At 36.7% G+C, this 16,912-nt stretch overlaps 1 protein-coding gene across 1 annotated transcript in view; it reads left to right on the forward strand.

The window, feature by feature from the left end:
- LOC134754373 (uncharacterized) overlaps positions 1 to 16,912 on the forward strand; it is a 399,152-nt gene that overhangs the window by 349,154 nt on the left and 33,086 nt on the right. The window contains exons 3-8 of the mRNA XM_063690675.1: positions 4,735 to 4,797; positions 5,038 to 5,070; positions 5,148 to 5,273; positions 5,577 to 5,787; positions 8,152 to 8,259; positions 8,500 to 8,647. Coding sequence (XP_063546745.1) covers positions 4,735 to 4,797; positions 5,038 to 5,070; positions 5,148 to 5,273; positions 5,577 to 5,787; positions 8,152 to 8,259; positions 8,500 to 8,647 — 689 coding nt within the window. The remainder of the gene's footprint in view (positions 1 to 4,734; positions 4,798 to 5,037; positions 5,071 to 5,147; positions 5,274 to 5,576; positions 5,788 to 8,151; positions 8,260 to 8,499; positions 8,648 to 16,912) is intronic.

The following is a 16,912-nucleotide window of genomic DNA, read 5'->3' on the forward strand; positions in this document are numbered from 1 at the left end:
CCCTCACTCTTTTTTCTGTCTTCCTTATGCTCTTATCTTTTACATGAAATATAACCTATTTAATTCTATCAAAAATATGTTTGGTCTCTTTGACCTTATTTCCATGGATGTTTCACTATACATTAAACTATTTACATATTAAATACATATATGTTTTCCTTAGACAACGGCAACTAAGTTTTTAATACAGTTGCTCAAAAAGTGCTACTTTTCGTGGCTGTTTAGCGTGCGGAAAGTTGGTTTTTACGAACTAGTGCTTTTTACTTATCCAATTTTATTATTATTTTTTTGTTAATATTAGTTTCTTTTAAACGTCGTAATTAACATAAAAACCTACTGTTAATGTAAGAATACAAAAAAAAACGCATATTTCATATTTTATTACTTACCTTTTCATCATTATAAGTATTTTAACACGTTTATTTTTTAATGTTGAAAAACCGTTCTTAATAAGTTGTCTGAATGGAACGAAACGCCTGTCAAAGAAGAGGCGTATTTTCTTACTGCAAGAATGTTTTAAGTTTCCAAAGGCAACATTTGATATTGTTTTTATAAATATAAGATACACAAATAATCGTAAATAACGATATTTAGGTAAAAATAGTACAATGTTTTAATATTTACAATTGTTTCTGTCTTATAGAACATGCATTTGAAAAAAAAACTTTCATTGAAGTGGGTTCAATAATAATAACAAAATCTATTCTAGTCGAATAAAAGCTAGAAAAACACCTCTTCATAATGTCAATGTCAATAATGTCACAGAATGAATAATATAAAAGTTTCGAATTCCATTTCTTGCTTGCTTTTGTTGCTTTTCTTATTTTTCGCAACTGTATTAAAAAACGTCGTTCGATACACGTGCGGAAATGTCATTCTTTACTCGTCCCGAGTCTTGCCACTCGCCGTACTCGTGAAGTAATTACATACTTTCCGCACTAGCATCGAAATGTACTATTAAGTCTACCGGAAATCCCCAGCTAAAAGTTAAACTTTCCATCAAAGCATCGCCCAAACAATGAGTTATTTAGACGTCTAACTACTGCAGCTATGTAATACCTAATTATTAATCTGATCTGTGTGATTTGTGGCTCTGCCACAGATTGACAATAAAATTGTCTCTCTAATTTCCTATAAGTCTTTAAGTCTTTGTTCATCTAAGTCAACTGCTATTTTTTGCTGCATTAATGGAAATAATGAATTGAAATATGTTCATGTTGAATCAACATCAAAATCCACTTGACTTAAAACTTCATACAACTTGCAAAAAAAGAAAAGTAATTTCAACAGATATGAAAATGATAAAAATGTAAAATATTAAGATTCCACGCGGACGAAGTCGCGGGCAACAGCTAGTTAGTCATATTTAGGGAATTTTGCGTGCGGATTGTAGAGGGAGAACACCACTGTTTATCGATGTTTACGGCAAATCGATAGCTTTTTTTATTTGTGCCTTTATTAAATAAAAACTCAAACAATGTATATCAACCTATCCGATACGTACCTACTCTTTTTAACGGTCGATGATGAAAAAAAATCAATAGGTACCTATATCGATAGTTTGATCCGTTTAAATTGATTTATTGAAATTAGAATAATAATGAAAATATTTAATATCATTTTACCTATATAATTTGAGACCAGATTACTCTTCCCGCTGAGATCACGTAGCGGTAGGCATAGATTAGTATATGTTATTACTGTAATAGATAAGAAACTCTTTGATATTTCACGTTCACGTCTCTACTGGTGCTGCCCCTCGCGGTCCTGCTCTCAACTAATGAGACTGTATATGCAGTAAACACGCACACATGTACACACACACATACTTATGGGTTCTTTACCTACAAGTAACAATTTTAATATTGGAAACTGATTTATGTAGTTTTCTTTGTCGTACCAAATTCCATTGTATATGCTTAGAAAACTACATAAATCAGTTTTTCAGAATAAATAAATGAAACTTATGTTGAATCGAGTACAATATAGATATTATTTATAAGTACCTACTTATTTACATACGTTCCATTCCAAGTAACTAAGACAAATGCAAATACAGCGTGAAAATATCTTAACAGCGAGTAGGTATACATATAGTATGTAACAATTTATTTCCTGACTATGTTTTAAATAATAATCAGAGGCAACCTATTTTATTTCTTCTTCTTGATCCCAAAATAACTTGGAAAGCTTCATTGATAGTTTGATCCAACTTTGTATTAATTTAATTTAGATCAATTTTTGGTCGCATATTTCATAGTTTTTAGAACATTCCAGCTTTTTATCCACAATTTGTGGTGCGGTCATCTGGGTGTTACAGCGCATAGGTAGATTTTTCCTTTTTTAGGTTCACTGGAATTGCCATTTGATTGACAAAATCGAAAAACTTATCGAAGAAAAGCACGATACCTGCCGCGTCGCAACTTTATTCTGGAAGCTTTTTAATACCTGAAAATATATTTACAATGCATGTGCTCGAAAAGTGCGTTTCCTACGGAGCCATATCATGCGGAAAGTACTACTTTTCCGCACTAGTGCTTTTTGTTTTCAATTTTTTTTTTACAGTACATATGGTGCTACGTGCGAATAGGTAATTTGCAACTCGTGTCGATTTAAAACACTCCTTTTAATAATTAAACTTATTTGCCATGATGTTTTTTTATTTACTCGCACAATGCATAGTAAAACATTGTATGATACACGTGCGTAAACACACACTTTCCGCACTTGTTGCATAAATAGCTATTACAGTTAAGATGTTATCAAAATTATAAAAAGATTATTTTATAGAGAAACAGGACAAGTGTTGAGCATGCATTTTAAAGGTGTGCTATTGTCACATTTAATTCTGGATTAAGACCTAGCTCTGCGCGTCCAATATAATAACGTGTACAGGGTGCTGATGGGGCTGACTGCTTCTACACCACTATGCGCAAGAGAGCAACCTCCCTGGTGCGCAGAGTCCGGGCTAGCTCCAACAGCATTCTGACCATGATTGCAGACAGGGTTGACTATGTTTATTTGAACAACTGCTGCCTCATTCATGTGCGCAGGAACTTATAAATATTTAAATATGTAAATAAATATGTAATAAGGAATTGATAATAATAACAATATAATTAATTTTGCTGTTACTAACCGTAGTATAAGATTACCCATAAGCATTACTAACACTGATTGATCCTAGTTGGTCGTTGAATAAAGAATTTAATTTTAATTTAATGTTCGGTTACAAGAAATCAGTGAATAAGGATATAATTCATGCAAAATGTCGACAAAGGTAAACGTATTGTGGTTGGATTTTTTCATTAGATGCCAATTTTGGCAGGTTGTAATTGATTTATCAGATTAAGACCTAGCCACGGAAACCAGTATCTTAGTTATGATATTCAGAGCAACGTGTATCTAAAGACGTTACGGGCACTAAGAATGGTGCTAGTTCAACGGTTGTTATTTGAAATGTTACAATGTTCCATGTTCCATCGCCAACATTTCATAAATATGCATTGCCCGAAGCCTCTATCAAAGCTCAAAGCTTTTGATAAAGATGAAATAATAAATAAATGTCCCGGAGCACTATATATATACTCGAAAATTTACTTACTTGTACCGATGTACATACAAGAAGGTACACAGATTCGGCGCGGCCCGGCCGCCATTGCTTTTCATCTTGCCTGCGTTGGTTTGGTTGAATGAGTAAGAGCACAACTCAACACAACTCACAAGGTTGGTTGTGATATAAAGAAACGCTGTCAGTTAATATCTTAACATAAATCTGATCAAAAATATGTTTAAACGGAATTTATATTAAAAACCAACTTAGAAATAATTTCAAAATTTCCCGTCAAACCAAACGTCATTTGGTTTTTTATTTGTCATATCATTGTACGGTGTTTGCACTACATATTAAAAAAACTACTTTTACGTTTCAAATTTAATTTGTTTCCTAGTTCATTTGCAACGTAAGGTTAGTAACACTATCTAAACATTTTTTATTAAAATAATATTCTTCTAGATTTAATTAAATACGATTAAGTTACCTGCTTAGATATTTGTTTGGTATTTTTCGTTTTCTACCATCTACACACAAGAATGATATCTAGCCACACTCAGCCCTCCTTATGCTAAAAGGCGGTATCTCAAAAACGAGTGAACTGGAAATGAAACGTTATGATTAAAATTTAAGGTACTTATTTGCATTCAATCTTCAATTGAGATACCGCTTTTTAGCTCAGCAGGGCACCACGGCTGAGGAATAGATGTCCAGCATAACCCAGAGATGGCATTATTATCAGCATTACATTACTCCTCTTCAAAGATACTATACCATGGCGGTAGGTAGGCTGGGTGTTTGTTTCATAATTAAATAATATTTTGGTGGGTGTTTGTTTACCAAGCCTTAAATATAAACGCATTGATAGAGTAATAGTCTGATTATACCTATCGATAAAAAGTGGCCCAAAACTCTGGGGCCTACACTCATAACGTCATAACACCCATATTCATAAATAAACTAGGGATCACTAAACGTTAGTTTCAAAATTTTAGTAAAAAATTATGTTAGAATTAGAAACTCTTAGGTAATTTTATTCTATAGATGTTTTTTTTAAATCTTTGAGTAGGTACCTACCTAAGAGCCGTGTTATGGCACACCGTCAAAGTGTAGTAAACATACCGACAATATGAACAGTTACGCTAGGATTTATGAAGCTAATTACTTGTATTTTACTTCAGTTGCTCCTGGTGACTGGACTGTCACATGGCAAAGGCGACGGGATGGGCGCTAGTTTACAAATAGTATGTACAAACCGGTGCCAAACTTATTTGATTCTTTCTTTGCAGTTAATATTTCTATTCACTTAAACATTTTTAACTCAAACACACTTATAAGGATACACTCCTTGTCCTGCCAGTATGCCTGTCTGTTAAGACCCTTTTTTTCAGGAACACGTAGAGGTCCCAAGTTGAAATCAATATCAAATATGCAGGTCTGCTTTTATTTTATTTTGTTTACTGCAATCCATTGTTGTGTTTCAGCTCGCTCGGCTATCCTTCCCCACAGTTGAGACGGTAATTATTTCACTTGTTTTTTCTTTATTATAACGTAATTAATTTTCTAAACACTTTGTATTTACCACTGTTCCCAGAGGGCGTACAATTTACCACCGACGTCAGAGGTAGACCCGAAACACAGCTATGCAGATGAAAAATTTGAGAAGCTCAAGGTGTATTACAGTTACATGAATGGACGTATACGCGAACCTCACAATCCGGTAAGTACCTACTTACCGTAAAAAACGTAACTATTTATGGTCCACATTGTTATTAATTGTGTCGTAGGATTAATTATGGATATATTATATTATAGAGATTCTTGTAGAACAGAACTTATTAATCAGCTGTGTATCTTAAAACTCGAACGGTGTAGGTATGCCCTATGCCCCCTTGACAGAGCTTTTGTATCTATCGAGCTAGTTACTTATTATCATTTCATTATGCGCACATTATAAAATCTCGTTAATCAATGTGTTAATTAATAAACCTGTGATTTAAAAAAATTGTAACTTATCTAACAGGCAGAACGTGCTGAAATCCTCCAAAGCGCCGAGCAGAAGCTTTTCGACTTTATTGATTCCCACATCAAAGACCTGAAGCGGTTACTGTATGCTACCGACAGCGCGCTAATGTCGATGGTACTACTTAAGCTAAACAAGAAGATGGACACAAGCGAAGCGAAAATCAAGTCTACACAGGCAAAAATACCATTCGGCTTGTATGCCAGCCCGGGTAAGCTGAGTAAATAAGCTACGCGACACGGCACTTGGGAAAAAACAAGCGATAGGACCAATGGAGAAAAAAGGAAAGGCTTTTACCCAGCAGTGGGACACTAAAATAAACAAAAATAAGCAAAAGTGCCTAACAACAATTTTTTTTTTAAAGATGTTATAGAGGGTCGGTTTTGTGTCTAAAAGTCTTCTAGAAATCGATTTTCGCTCATGTCGTCTATGAGATGACAAGCGCAAAAGTGATGGGAACTATGACGTCATAAAGTCTGCATTACAAAGTTTTTATTTTTTAGGGTTCCGTACCCAAAGGGTAAAAACGGGACCCTACGAGGGGAGTTCAATAAAAAGTCAGAATGAGTATGTTATAAACAACTTTTTATTTTTCGACATTAGGCACCTTTTAGCATAATACACTTCGTATATCTTTTTTCTAAACTTAAAATTCCATTTTTAAAAAAGGTCTCATCTTGAGTACTTAAAAAATCTTGTACTGCAGCGATTACCGCGTCGTCGTCTTCAAATTTCTGGCCTCTCAGGTATTCTTTCAATCTCGGAAATAGATAGAAATTACTCCGCGAGATATGGTGAATACGGAGGATGCTTAAGGATCATTGGCTAACCACCAACTAAAAACCACAGTGGTACTCATTGCGTAACCCGCAATCTGCATCATTGGCTTATGTTACCACCAATGAAAAACCACAGATGAACTACTAGTATCATTCGCGTGAGAATGTTAAACATTTTATCAACATAGAGCATAGCGATGTTATGAATTAATGATTTGAAGTCATCATAGGGAACTTGATCCAGCCTCTGCATCGTCATCGTCTAGATTAGTTGGATGTAAACCTTTTGGCATTTTCTCTAACCAATCGTGAGCATTTGAGAGGTTATCGTTTAGTTTACACGATCCAGCACGGTCGTCCTTCAGGAGACACGTTGTAACGCGCAACATGAAACACGAAAATGAATTTAATTGCTCAGTCGGTCTGTTCACTCACTATACTGCACTGCACTTCCTACCTTTTGTAATGAAACACTTCACTTGACAACTTAATACTCATTTATTCCGAAACCAAATTTACTATATACGGGGCTGTGGAAAAATCTTAACAGCGCGAAGCAGCCGATAGAACAGCGACATCTATTGTGAAATTAGGCAACTCTAAAAACTAAACATTACTACATTCAACATTATCGGCCCCCAAGGAAGTGCAGTGCAGTATAGTGAGTGAACACGGTCCTTATCATACATGAAATAAAATCGGTATCGCAGCAATTAGTATATATTTGTTATTTTTATAACGATTAACGACAAGAAAGCAATCATACAAAACACTTATGTTGGCCACCTCTCGTGAAAATATTATTCATAAATAAAAATAATTGTTATAAACAAATAAACTTGGGCATTGTTTGATTTAAAAAACAAGATCGTTATACCAAATCATTCTGATTATCACTAACGGGATGTAATCGAAACACCACTTCAAAGCACGTAGGTGTTTCATGTCACTTACCACAATGCAACTTCTGCCATTTTTTTATGAAAATGAAAATGAAATGAAAATAAAAAGCGTGAAGCCGTCCGTGCTTCATCCGTTCACCAATAGACATTAAATTTCTAATTTTAATAAGTCAAACTTATTACAAACTTGATAAACGTATTACTTTCTTGATGTCGATCCATCCTACCCCTGGGGGAAAAAATCAAATAAAGGCGGACTTTGTATAATCAATTGCATCTAAGCAAAACAAATTCGGGAATGAGAGTAGTCCCACATTCACATTAAGTGTCCAAAATGCCTCCATAGGGAATAATCAAGTCCATCGGCAAGAGCCAGTCCAGTCGTCATCAGTGAATTCAATAATCTAAATCAAAAATTTCAGTACGTAGTCCATGGATATGATTGTTGATATCTAATCCCATTCATTCCCATTCATTTTGTTAGGAATGTGACAGTTCGACTAGCTGGCTAGACTTTACTGAAACACGACTTGTCGTTCTTTAAAGTACAAATTAAAATGTATCATCATTCAAATATGTCAAATCTCGAGATAACTCGTTTGATAACAACTTCTAATTTCTACATAATAGCTTTCCAGCTTTAGGGTGGATCAAATATTTTGTTGCCACTCTGTCCCGCTGCTCAGGCGACGATAGTGACAGTTTGTTGGAATCTTATATCACGTTTACCGTTCGTACCTTTATCGCCGACTGTACCTTCTAACAGGCAACCAATACTCATCGAGACAACTCCAACAAACCCAAACACAACCAAGCTACGTCGTTCCATTAGGTGGATATAGTAGGGGTAGTATCAAATATAGTAGACGCAATTTCTTGTTATACATCTTGCAGAGTTCAAATGCCTAGGGACATCCTACTACATCGCCTCTGCGCACAGTCAGGAGGACGCACAGATGATTCTCGCTAGCGAACGCAAACCACATTGCTACACCTTCAGAGGTAAATATGACTAGTTTACTTGTTTACAGCAGCCAGACGAAACTAACAAATATTACCTGTCATATAATTACGCTTTGAGGCTTACTAACAATTAATTAATACAGTATTATTTTGATTTTTGATTTGTGTCTCATGAAGCTAGAAAGATCTTAGTAAATTAGTACCTAATAGTTTTTGTCACTTTCTGTAGAACTGCACGTCCTTAATTGTGGACATAAACTAGCTAAACATTTTTCTTAGGTGCCTTCGCCTTCCAAGGTTTCTACCACCGCCACTCAGAGACGACGTACGTAGGACCCCATGCGGAACAGTTCCAAGCCAAAGACCCAAGCCAGGGACTCTACTGCCATTCCGATGATAACTGGAGTGACGCCCAGTGCATTTACAAGTTAGCCTATTTCATTCATTTTCTGACTAACTACTATTCTTATTTCTATTTTAAGTAGGCGCTAATAATGTAATACAATCTTGTAAGTTTATACATCTATAAGGCTGCGTCTTACGTAGGCGAACGACACGAGAAGCGAAGCGGCGCGACGCGGTGGCCCACGCGGCGAGGTTGAAACAAACCGTTGATACGTATGGAAGTGTCCTAGGTGAGCGTTCTTCGCGCGAACGCGGGCGGCGCGACGCGGCGCTGTGCGATGGCCCGTGGCCGTCTATAATACACGTGCACGGGTTTGATGCTAGAAAGATATCGACCTTAGGCTACGCGCGCACTGCGGTGCGGCGAGTTGCGGTGCGTTTTTAAAAACGCAAAGGAAAAAAACCGTGTGTGTGCAGTACGCGCGCACCGGTGACATATCCGCACGTTTTGCCATTCAAGTCCCAACTCAAGTTAAGAACGGATGTTGAAAATGGACTACTTCGCTAGGCGACGACATGACCGCGCAGCACCATGTCGCGAGAACAACTGCGACAACTGCGTCACTGGATGGCTGCTGGCCGGTGTCCGCACGGATTTTATTCCGCAGTGCGCGGATTTATTTAGTCGATTTTGGTATTGTGTGGGTTAACAGCGCCATCTATGGGACTCTCTCTATTCTCTACCGAACCCTAGATAGCTTAACTACGTTACGCACCCACCAGGGTACGTAGTTCACAAGACGGTCCATAGGTGGCGCTATAATCAAATTAGGACAGAAATAATTTAAAAAAAAATCCCTATAAATTACAGTAAAACCTATAAAAAACCAAATATGAGTAGACTAATCAAATCTAATCCGGTATTTTACATGCGCCACGCCTCTAGCCGCGTCGTTGTGGTTAAGCGTCAAAAAATCAAATGGATTGATCGCGCCCGTTCCGCGCCGTTTCGCCATCGCGTCAAGATCGCTCACCTAGGACACTTACATAGGTAAGAACGGTTTGTTTCTTCCGCGCCGCATTGCGCCGCCTGACGTTCGCGTGCAAATCGTTCCGCTTCGCCCCGCGTCGCGTTCGCAACGAGATCGCTCACGTGGGACACTTCTATGGGTATCAAAGGATTGATTTAGCCGCATCGCGCCGCTTCACTTCGCGTTCGCGCGTCGATCACGTACGTAAGACGCTACGTAAGTGTAGACAATGAGAATTTTAAGTGTTTTTCTGTTTAGAAGGTTGTTTTTTTGTCTAGAAGTTCTAGAAATCGATTTTCGCTCATGTCGTCTCGGACATGGGTATATTTGGTATCAGTGCAATTAGATATGAGATGACAAGCGCGAAAGTGGTGGGGGTAGTTGCTGTGACGTCATAAAGTCGGCAGTACAAAGTTTTTTACTTAATGTGGGGTACCAAATAAAAGAGCTTTGTGAGTAGATAACAAATATATAACATACTGTAACATTTTCACTACTTGGTCTAATAAATTATTAGAAAACGTTCAAAAATTTCACAATCTACAGTTGACTGGACTGCTCTAAATTTAAAATGACTGAATGGACTATTCTAAAATACACAGTATTATACATGCCAAGTGACTGTGAATATCTTCTATATAACATTAAAAAATAATTAACCAGATATATCAAAAAATAAGGAAAGACACAACAACACTATAACAATATAATTAATTTTGCTGTTACTAACCGTAGTATAAGATTACACATAAGCATTACTAACACTGATTGATCCTAGTTGGTCGTTGAATAAAGAATTTAATTTTAATTTAATGTTAGGTAACAAGAAATCAGTGAATCAGGATATAATTCAAGCAAAATGTCGACAAAGGTAAAACGTATTGTGGTTGGACTTTGTCTTTAGATGTAGGTCTTTCCAATTTTGGCAGGTCCTAGTTGATTTATCAGATTAAGACCTAGCCAGGTAAAACAGTATCTTAGTTATGATAATCACGACACGACACGACAAACGGCACTCCGGCATCGCTTCATGGTAGGAACTCCAAAAATACGCACGAAGCGTTTTGCTTCCACATTTCTTATGCGAACTGCCAAGGAGTGGAACGCCCTGCCCGAGTCTGTGTTTCCGCATGAGTACAATTTGGAGCTCTTCAAGGCAAAAGTTAATAGGTATCTCATAGGTAAGCGTGCTCCACCGTAGACCACATCATCACTTACCATCAGGTGGGATCGTGGTCAAACGCCTGCCTATTCAACATAAAAAAAAAAACAGAGCAACGTGTATCTAAAGACGGGCACTAAGAATGGTGCTAGTTCAACGGTTGTTATTTGAAATGTTACAATGTTCCATGTTCCATCGCCAACATTTCATAAATATGCTTTGCCCGAAGCCTCTATCAAAGCTTTTGATAAAGATGAAATAATAAATAAATGTTCCGGAGCACTATATATATATATACTCGAAAATTTACTTACTTGTACCGATGTACATACAAGAAGGTACACAGATTCGGCGCGGCCCGGCCGCTATTGCTTTTCATCTTGCCTGCGTTGGTTTGGTTGAATGAGTAAGAGCACAACTTAACACAACTCACAAGGTTGGTTGTGATATAAAGAAACGCTGTTAGTTAATATCTTAACATAACTCTAATCAAAGATATGTTTAAACGGAATTTATATTAAAAACCAACTTAGAAATAATTTCAAAATTTCCCGTCAAACCAAACATCATTTGGTTTTTTATTCGTCATATCATTGTACGGTGTTTGCACTACATATTAAAAAAACTACTTTTACGTTTCAAATTTAATCTGTTTCCTAGTTCATTTGCAACGTAAGGTTAGTAACACTATCAAAACATTTTTTATTTAAATAATAATCTTCTAGATTTAATTATATACGATTAAGTTACCTGCTTAGATATTTGTTTGGTATATTTCGTTTTCTACCATCTACACACAAGAATGATATCTAGCCACACTCAGCCCTCCTTATGCTAAAAGGCGGTATCTCAAAAACGAGTGAACTGGAAATGGAACGTTATGATCAAAATTTAAGGTACAAATTTGCTATCAATCTTCAATTGAGATACCGCTTTTTAGCTCAGCAACGCACCACGGCTGAGGAATAGATGTCCAGCATAACCCAGAGATGGCATTATTATCAGCATTACTTTACTCCTCTTCAGAGATACTATACCATGGCCATAGTTAAAAAAGCTTTCAACACCAAAAAACACCTATTCAAAGCAAAGATATCCCGAAACATCAGAAAGCGATTTATCAAGACCTGCGTCTGGAGTATAGCTTTATATGGGAGCGAGACGTGGACATTAACCCAGCGTGATAGAGACAGAGTAAGCGCTTTAAAATGTGGACACGGAGAAGAATGGAAGGCTGGAAGGAGAGGAAAACGAATGCAGAAGTATTGGATTTGGTAGGTGAGAAGAGATCTTGGTGACACCGCGACATTCTTCAGCAGATTTTCGTGGGAGCTTTCGATACATGGCCAGCCGCTGTTGGAACAATATACCTCCCCCCCCTCAGGAACCTAGAAAGTATCATAAGTTTTAAAGCCAAACTTAAACTATGTATACTTCAACACCAGCGGCGGCAGAAAGTTTTTAGAAATGACACAAGTTTCATTTAGTGTAATATAATTTTAGTCAAATAGTTATGTGCTTACTATATTATACGCTTTACCAGTGAGCAAATCAATAAGCAAATAATATACCTGTTTTATATCCTATCCTCACAGACGCTCAAAGCGTCCGTATTGTTGTCATCATTTCCACTTCGTTTATTGTTTGTTTTACGTTGTATGTTTGTATTTCATCTTGTTGGTAGTGTTATCGAGTTTATTTCATGTAATTTTCAAGAAAACGATTAATTTAATAGGAAATTCATCTAACAACACTTGTGCGCCATGGCCTTATAAGTCATCATGACATTTTAGCGCAGGCGCAGGGACGTCACCGCAAAGTGGATGCGTTCGGTGATAGATAAGGCCGTGTTGTACGGTTGCATTCGTGGCCCACAAATGGTCTCGCCGGAAGACCAGCGCTGGCTTTAAGGTTAGCATTATGCTGAGGCGGGACCATTTCGTGGTAAAAGTTAGGTATATACTTTTTTGTTTTAAATATACTTTTTCTTTGTAATACGTTTGTATGAAATGTAGTTTACCATGAATAAATGAATTTTATTCTATTCTATTCTATCTCTGCTGAGAATAATTGAAAACAGAAGGGGAAACATGTTGGGGCACTTGATAAGGCACGATACTTACATATAGTCTATAATTGAAGGAAGAATAGAAGAAAGGAGAGGCAGAGGAAGACCGAGACGTTCGTTTTTTGACCTAACCAAAGAGAAAATCAACGTAGTGACTTCTCAGGAGCTTAAAACGAATGTCCAGAGAATCCGAAAACGAGGAAGGAGGCTCTGCAAGCCTATGCATTTGGTACAGCGATGAATCCACACGCAGATGACTGGGTCATAGACTCAGGAGCGTCTTCACACCTTCATCGGAAATCTGGTTTAAAAACTTAAAAGACTCTAAGAAACCCTTGAGAGTGACATGTGCAAATGGTAATGAGGTACTTGGCGAAAGTGAAGGTACGGTAGTTTGTGAATCTATAGATTTAACTATAAACAATGTAACTTATGTCCCTGAATTAGCTTCTAATTTATTGAGTGTGTATACTGTCGCGAAAAAGGGACACGTGCTGGTGTTTACTGAAAAAGGGTGTGACATCTTTAAGAGTGATGAATGCGAGATTAGAGGTAAGGCTGTAGTGAAAGGTGTGGAAGAACGAGGCATTTATAAAATAAAGTGCTGTTCACAGGGTTCTGCGCTCTTATCTACAACTTCAAGGGACCAGCTGATGCAGTGGCATCGGAAGATGGGGCATCTTGGTATAAAAAACCTCAAATTACTAGATAAGATGGTAACAGGGGTAATGCTAAAACCCTTTATAAAGAGAAATAAAGCGACGCGAAGCACTGAGGTGCTAAGTCTGGTACATTCAGACGTCTGCGGACCTATGGAGGTTCCTTCAGTCAGCAAGGCCCGATACTTTTTAACATTTATTGATGATTTTACTCGAAAAACTTTTGTATATTTTCTAAAACAAAAGAGTGGTGTTTGAAAAATTTATGGAGTTTAAAGAGTGCTAAGAATCAAAGCGGGAAGAAACTGAAGATCCTTCGCACAGATAATGGCACAGAGTTTGTCAATAAACAGATGGACAACTACTTGAAAAAGTTCGGGATACAGCATCAACAACTGACAGTTGACTACACGCCAAAACAAAATGGCGTGGCCGAGCGCGCAAACAGGACAATATGCGAAAAAGCAAGAAGCATGCTGCATGACTCCGGTTTGGCTAAATTTTTTTGGGCAGAAGCAGTCCGTCATGCCGTTTTCTTAAAAAACAGGTCACCAACGCTAGCGGTGAAGAAAAGTGGTCACGGCGGAAATGTGATCTCAGCACGGTGAAAATCTTCGGGTGTAATGCATTTATGCATATCCCTAAACAAAAAAGGAAAAAGTAGGATCCCAAAAGTAAAGAACTGATCTACACAGGCTTCTGTGATAACTCCAAAGCTTATAGATTATTGAACCCCACTACAGGCGAAATGCATAAGGCAAGAGATGTGGTATTCTTCCAAAATGAAAAACATAATTTGCGTTTGGAAACAGATAAGCATCCGGAGGATATACTTAATATGTCTGAAGAAAGTGTCAAGGCGACACTCTATCAGAACATCGTTGAACCTGAGAAAAGGCTATCAACGTCACATGAGTGTGATGAAATAGAAATTCCCCTGGAGTGGAATATGAGGTTCATAAAGTTCAAGGCAAAGGCAGTATACCTAGATAGTGGAGTCAATATAAAGTTTAAGTTACATTAAATGCACACTCAAATTTTTCTACATGGGTGAATTCTATATCATATTGAATACCCGTCTGTAAAGTAACAACTTGATATCAGTTCCCGTTTTTGAGAAATAAAACTTTTTTTTAAATCTTTTATACTACTTAAACAATAATTCCCACATGAGATATTTTTCGTAGAATGGGTTATGAAGCTTATACGACTACACGGTCAGAATATCTCTCGACAATAATGTAAATTATAGATTTATTGAAACAAATTATTATTTTGTAAGTTTTTCATGACCGAGGAACTCCCACACCGAGAGAAAAGTTTACTATGGTGGTTATGAAGTAGTTGTATCGATCATGTTTAAAAATCTCCCGAGTCACTACTATATTTGTAGAATAGCAGCAAGATTTTGGAAACAAACAGCAAATAATGTTCTGCACAATTAATGGACATTTCTAGTTTTTTGCCAGTAACTGCACAAGTTATGGAAGAATAACGTATTCATTTTTCTCTCGATAATTAAATCAATTTTCAGCATAAAAAAATTAAAAAGTATGCGGTATTTCCAGGCATTCACAGAGGCCAATTCGAACTTTATTTAAGATGTCAATAATATATCATTTTGTTATCATTCGCCCGACCGTCTCGCTCGCTCCAAAACATATTTTAACTAGTACGAGCGAAACGCACACGCAAATTAAAAAAATGATATCTTTAATAACAAAGTTCGAATTAGCCTCAAGGTATATTAGGAAAGTATACCTTATGGCTTATGGCATTGCGTTAAGGTTCAATAGTTCAATGCATTAAGTGTCTGTCTTTATATGAAAAACGATAGCTGTCAAATTTTTATATCTATTCACAAAACGTTTAGAATACTGGATGCTGTGTCAGATATAAATAGACCCTTGAAGTCTTACAACTATCTATTATGCTTGATCTGAATCTTACTGGTTAGTAAGGACCGTCCACTTAGTTATACTTCGAATAGCCACCCGGACAAATTATAAAGCTAATTTCGAATTTTAAATTTTGACAATTCACGAGAAGAGTAACGTAACGTCAAAGGATATGTTTGTCCCTTTTCAACGATCCTGTCATCCGATGCTTTTAGTAGCGGGAGCTGTGAGAGTGAAAAGACGCAAATGTCAGCAATTCTTACCGCTTGATATTTGTCAGCGAGCGCATCGCGACATGAAACCAGTATGAACCTGGCCCTCGATTACGTATAATTATAAGGAAACTTGGGATCAAGTTATATTAGTCTAAGGTCTAACAGTTGAGAATAAGACGTGCTCTGAATATACAGTGTGGAATTTTTTTATGGGCCCTGAAGGGAAAGTGCCTTAAAACCTTAAGTTAGCTCATTTTATTTTTAAAAAGAAACAAAACTGCATTCAAAGGTTTTTTTGAAATTCGCTTGTCTCGCCTGGGAATCGAACCGACTAAAAATTCCAAACAATAAACACTCCCTATTTTATTCTACTAGTCGATACCACATCGATACAGTTAATGTTAATGATAACATTTCTTCAAGAAACATTAGGTCTTACACTCGTCTGTCGTACAAAATTTCCATAAAATCGAATATTTAGTACTCAAGAATATTTTTAGACAAGCAAAATTGAAAAAAAAAAAAAACCTTTGAATGCAATTTAGTTTCTTTTTAAAAATAAAAGAATGTCTCCTTTAAGTAAAATGAGCTAACTTAAGGTTTTCAGAGAATTTCCCTCCAGGGCCCATTAATTTGATTATTAAATTATAGTGGTAAGTAAGCGCATTGAATATGCACTTTTGTCTCAGGCGATGCCGCTTGGCACGATTGATTGTTCCTTAGGGCAAATAAAACTGATTCAGCCCGGTAGCCACGAGATCGTAACGCCCCCCAAAAGGGGGGTGAAAGGGTCGGCTCCCCAAGTCCAATCTATGCTATATTTCTTCCTGTTCTTAGCAACTAGGGCAACTTATATATCATTTTCGTATAATTTAGGAACGAGGAATTCATTTTTGAAAAAAATTATTAGACCTTTCCATACAAAAAAAATGAGTTGTTTACAAAAAATTTAAATGTTATGTAATTTTTTGTGACAATTTTCCCTGTTACAATTACAGATGGCGATTTTAATTTTTTTAATTTAATTTTAATCAGGCAACAAGGCCCATATTACGGCTACCTTACAGACTATATTATTACAATAACTTAAATAAATACTAAGCACTAAAATAATAAGCACTAAATAAAAAAATGGACAATGTAGCCCATTTATTGATCATTCTGGAAAATATCACTTTAAAGGAATAGCTGCCGAAACGCCTGTCAAAAAAGAGGCATTTTTTCTTACTAAGCGGCGTTTTAAGTTTCCAAGTTTTTATTCCTTACTTGTTGTTTTTATTCCTCACTTGTTGTTTTTATTATTTTTTCGCAACT

Source organism: Cydia strobilella, chromosome Z (assembly GCF_947568885.1).
Source record: "Cydia strobilella chromosome Z, ilCydStro3.1, whole genome shotgun sequence".
Taxonomy (NCBI): Eukaryota; Metazoa; Arthropoda; class Insecta; order Lepidoptera; family Tortricidae; genus Cydia; species Cydia strobilella.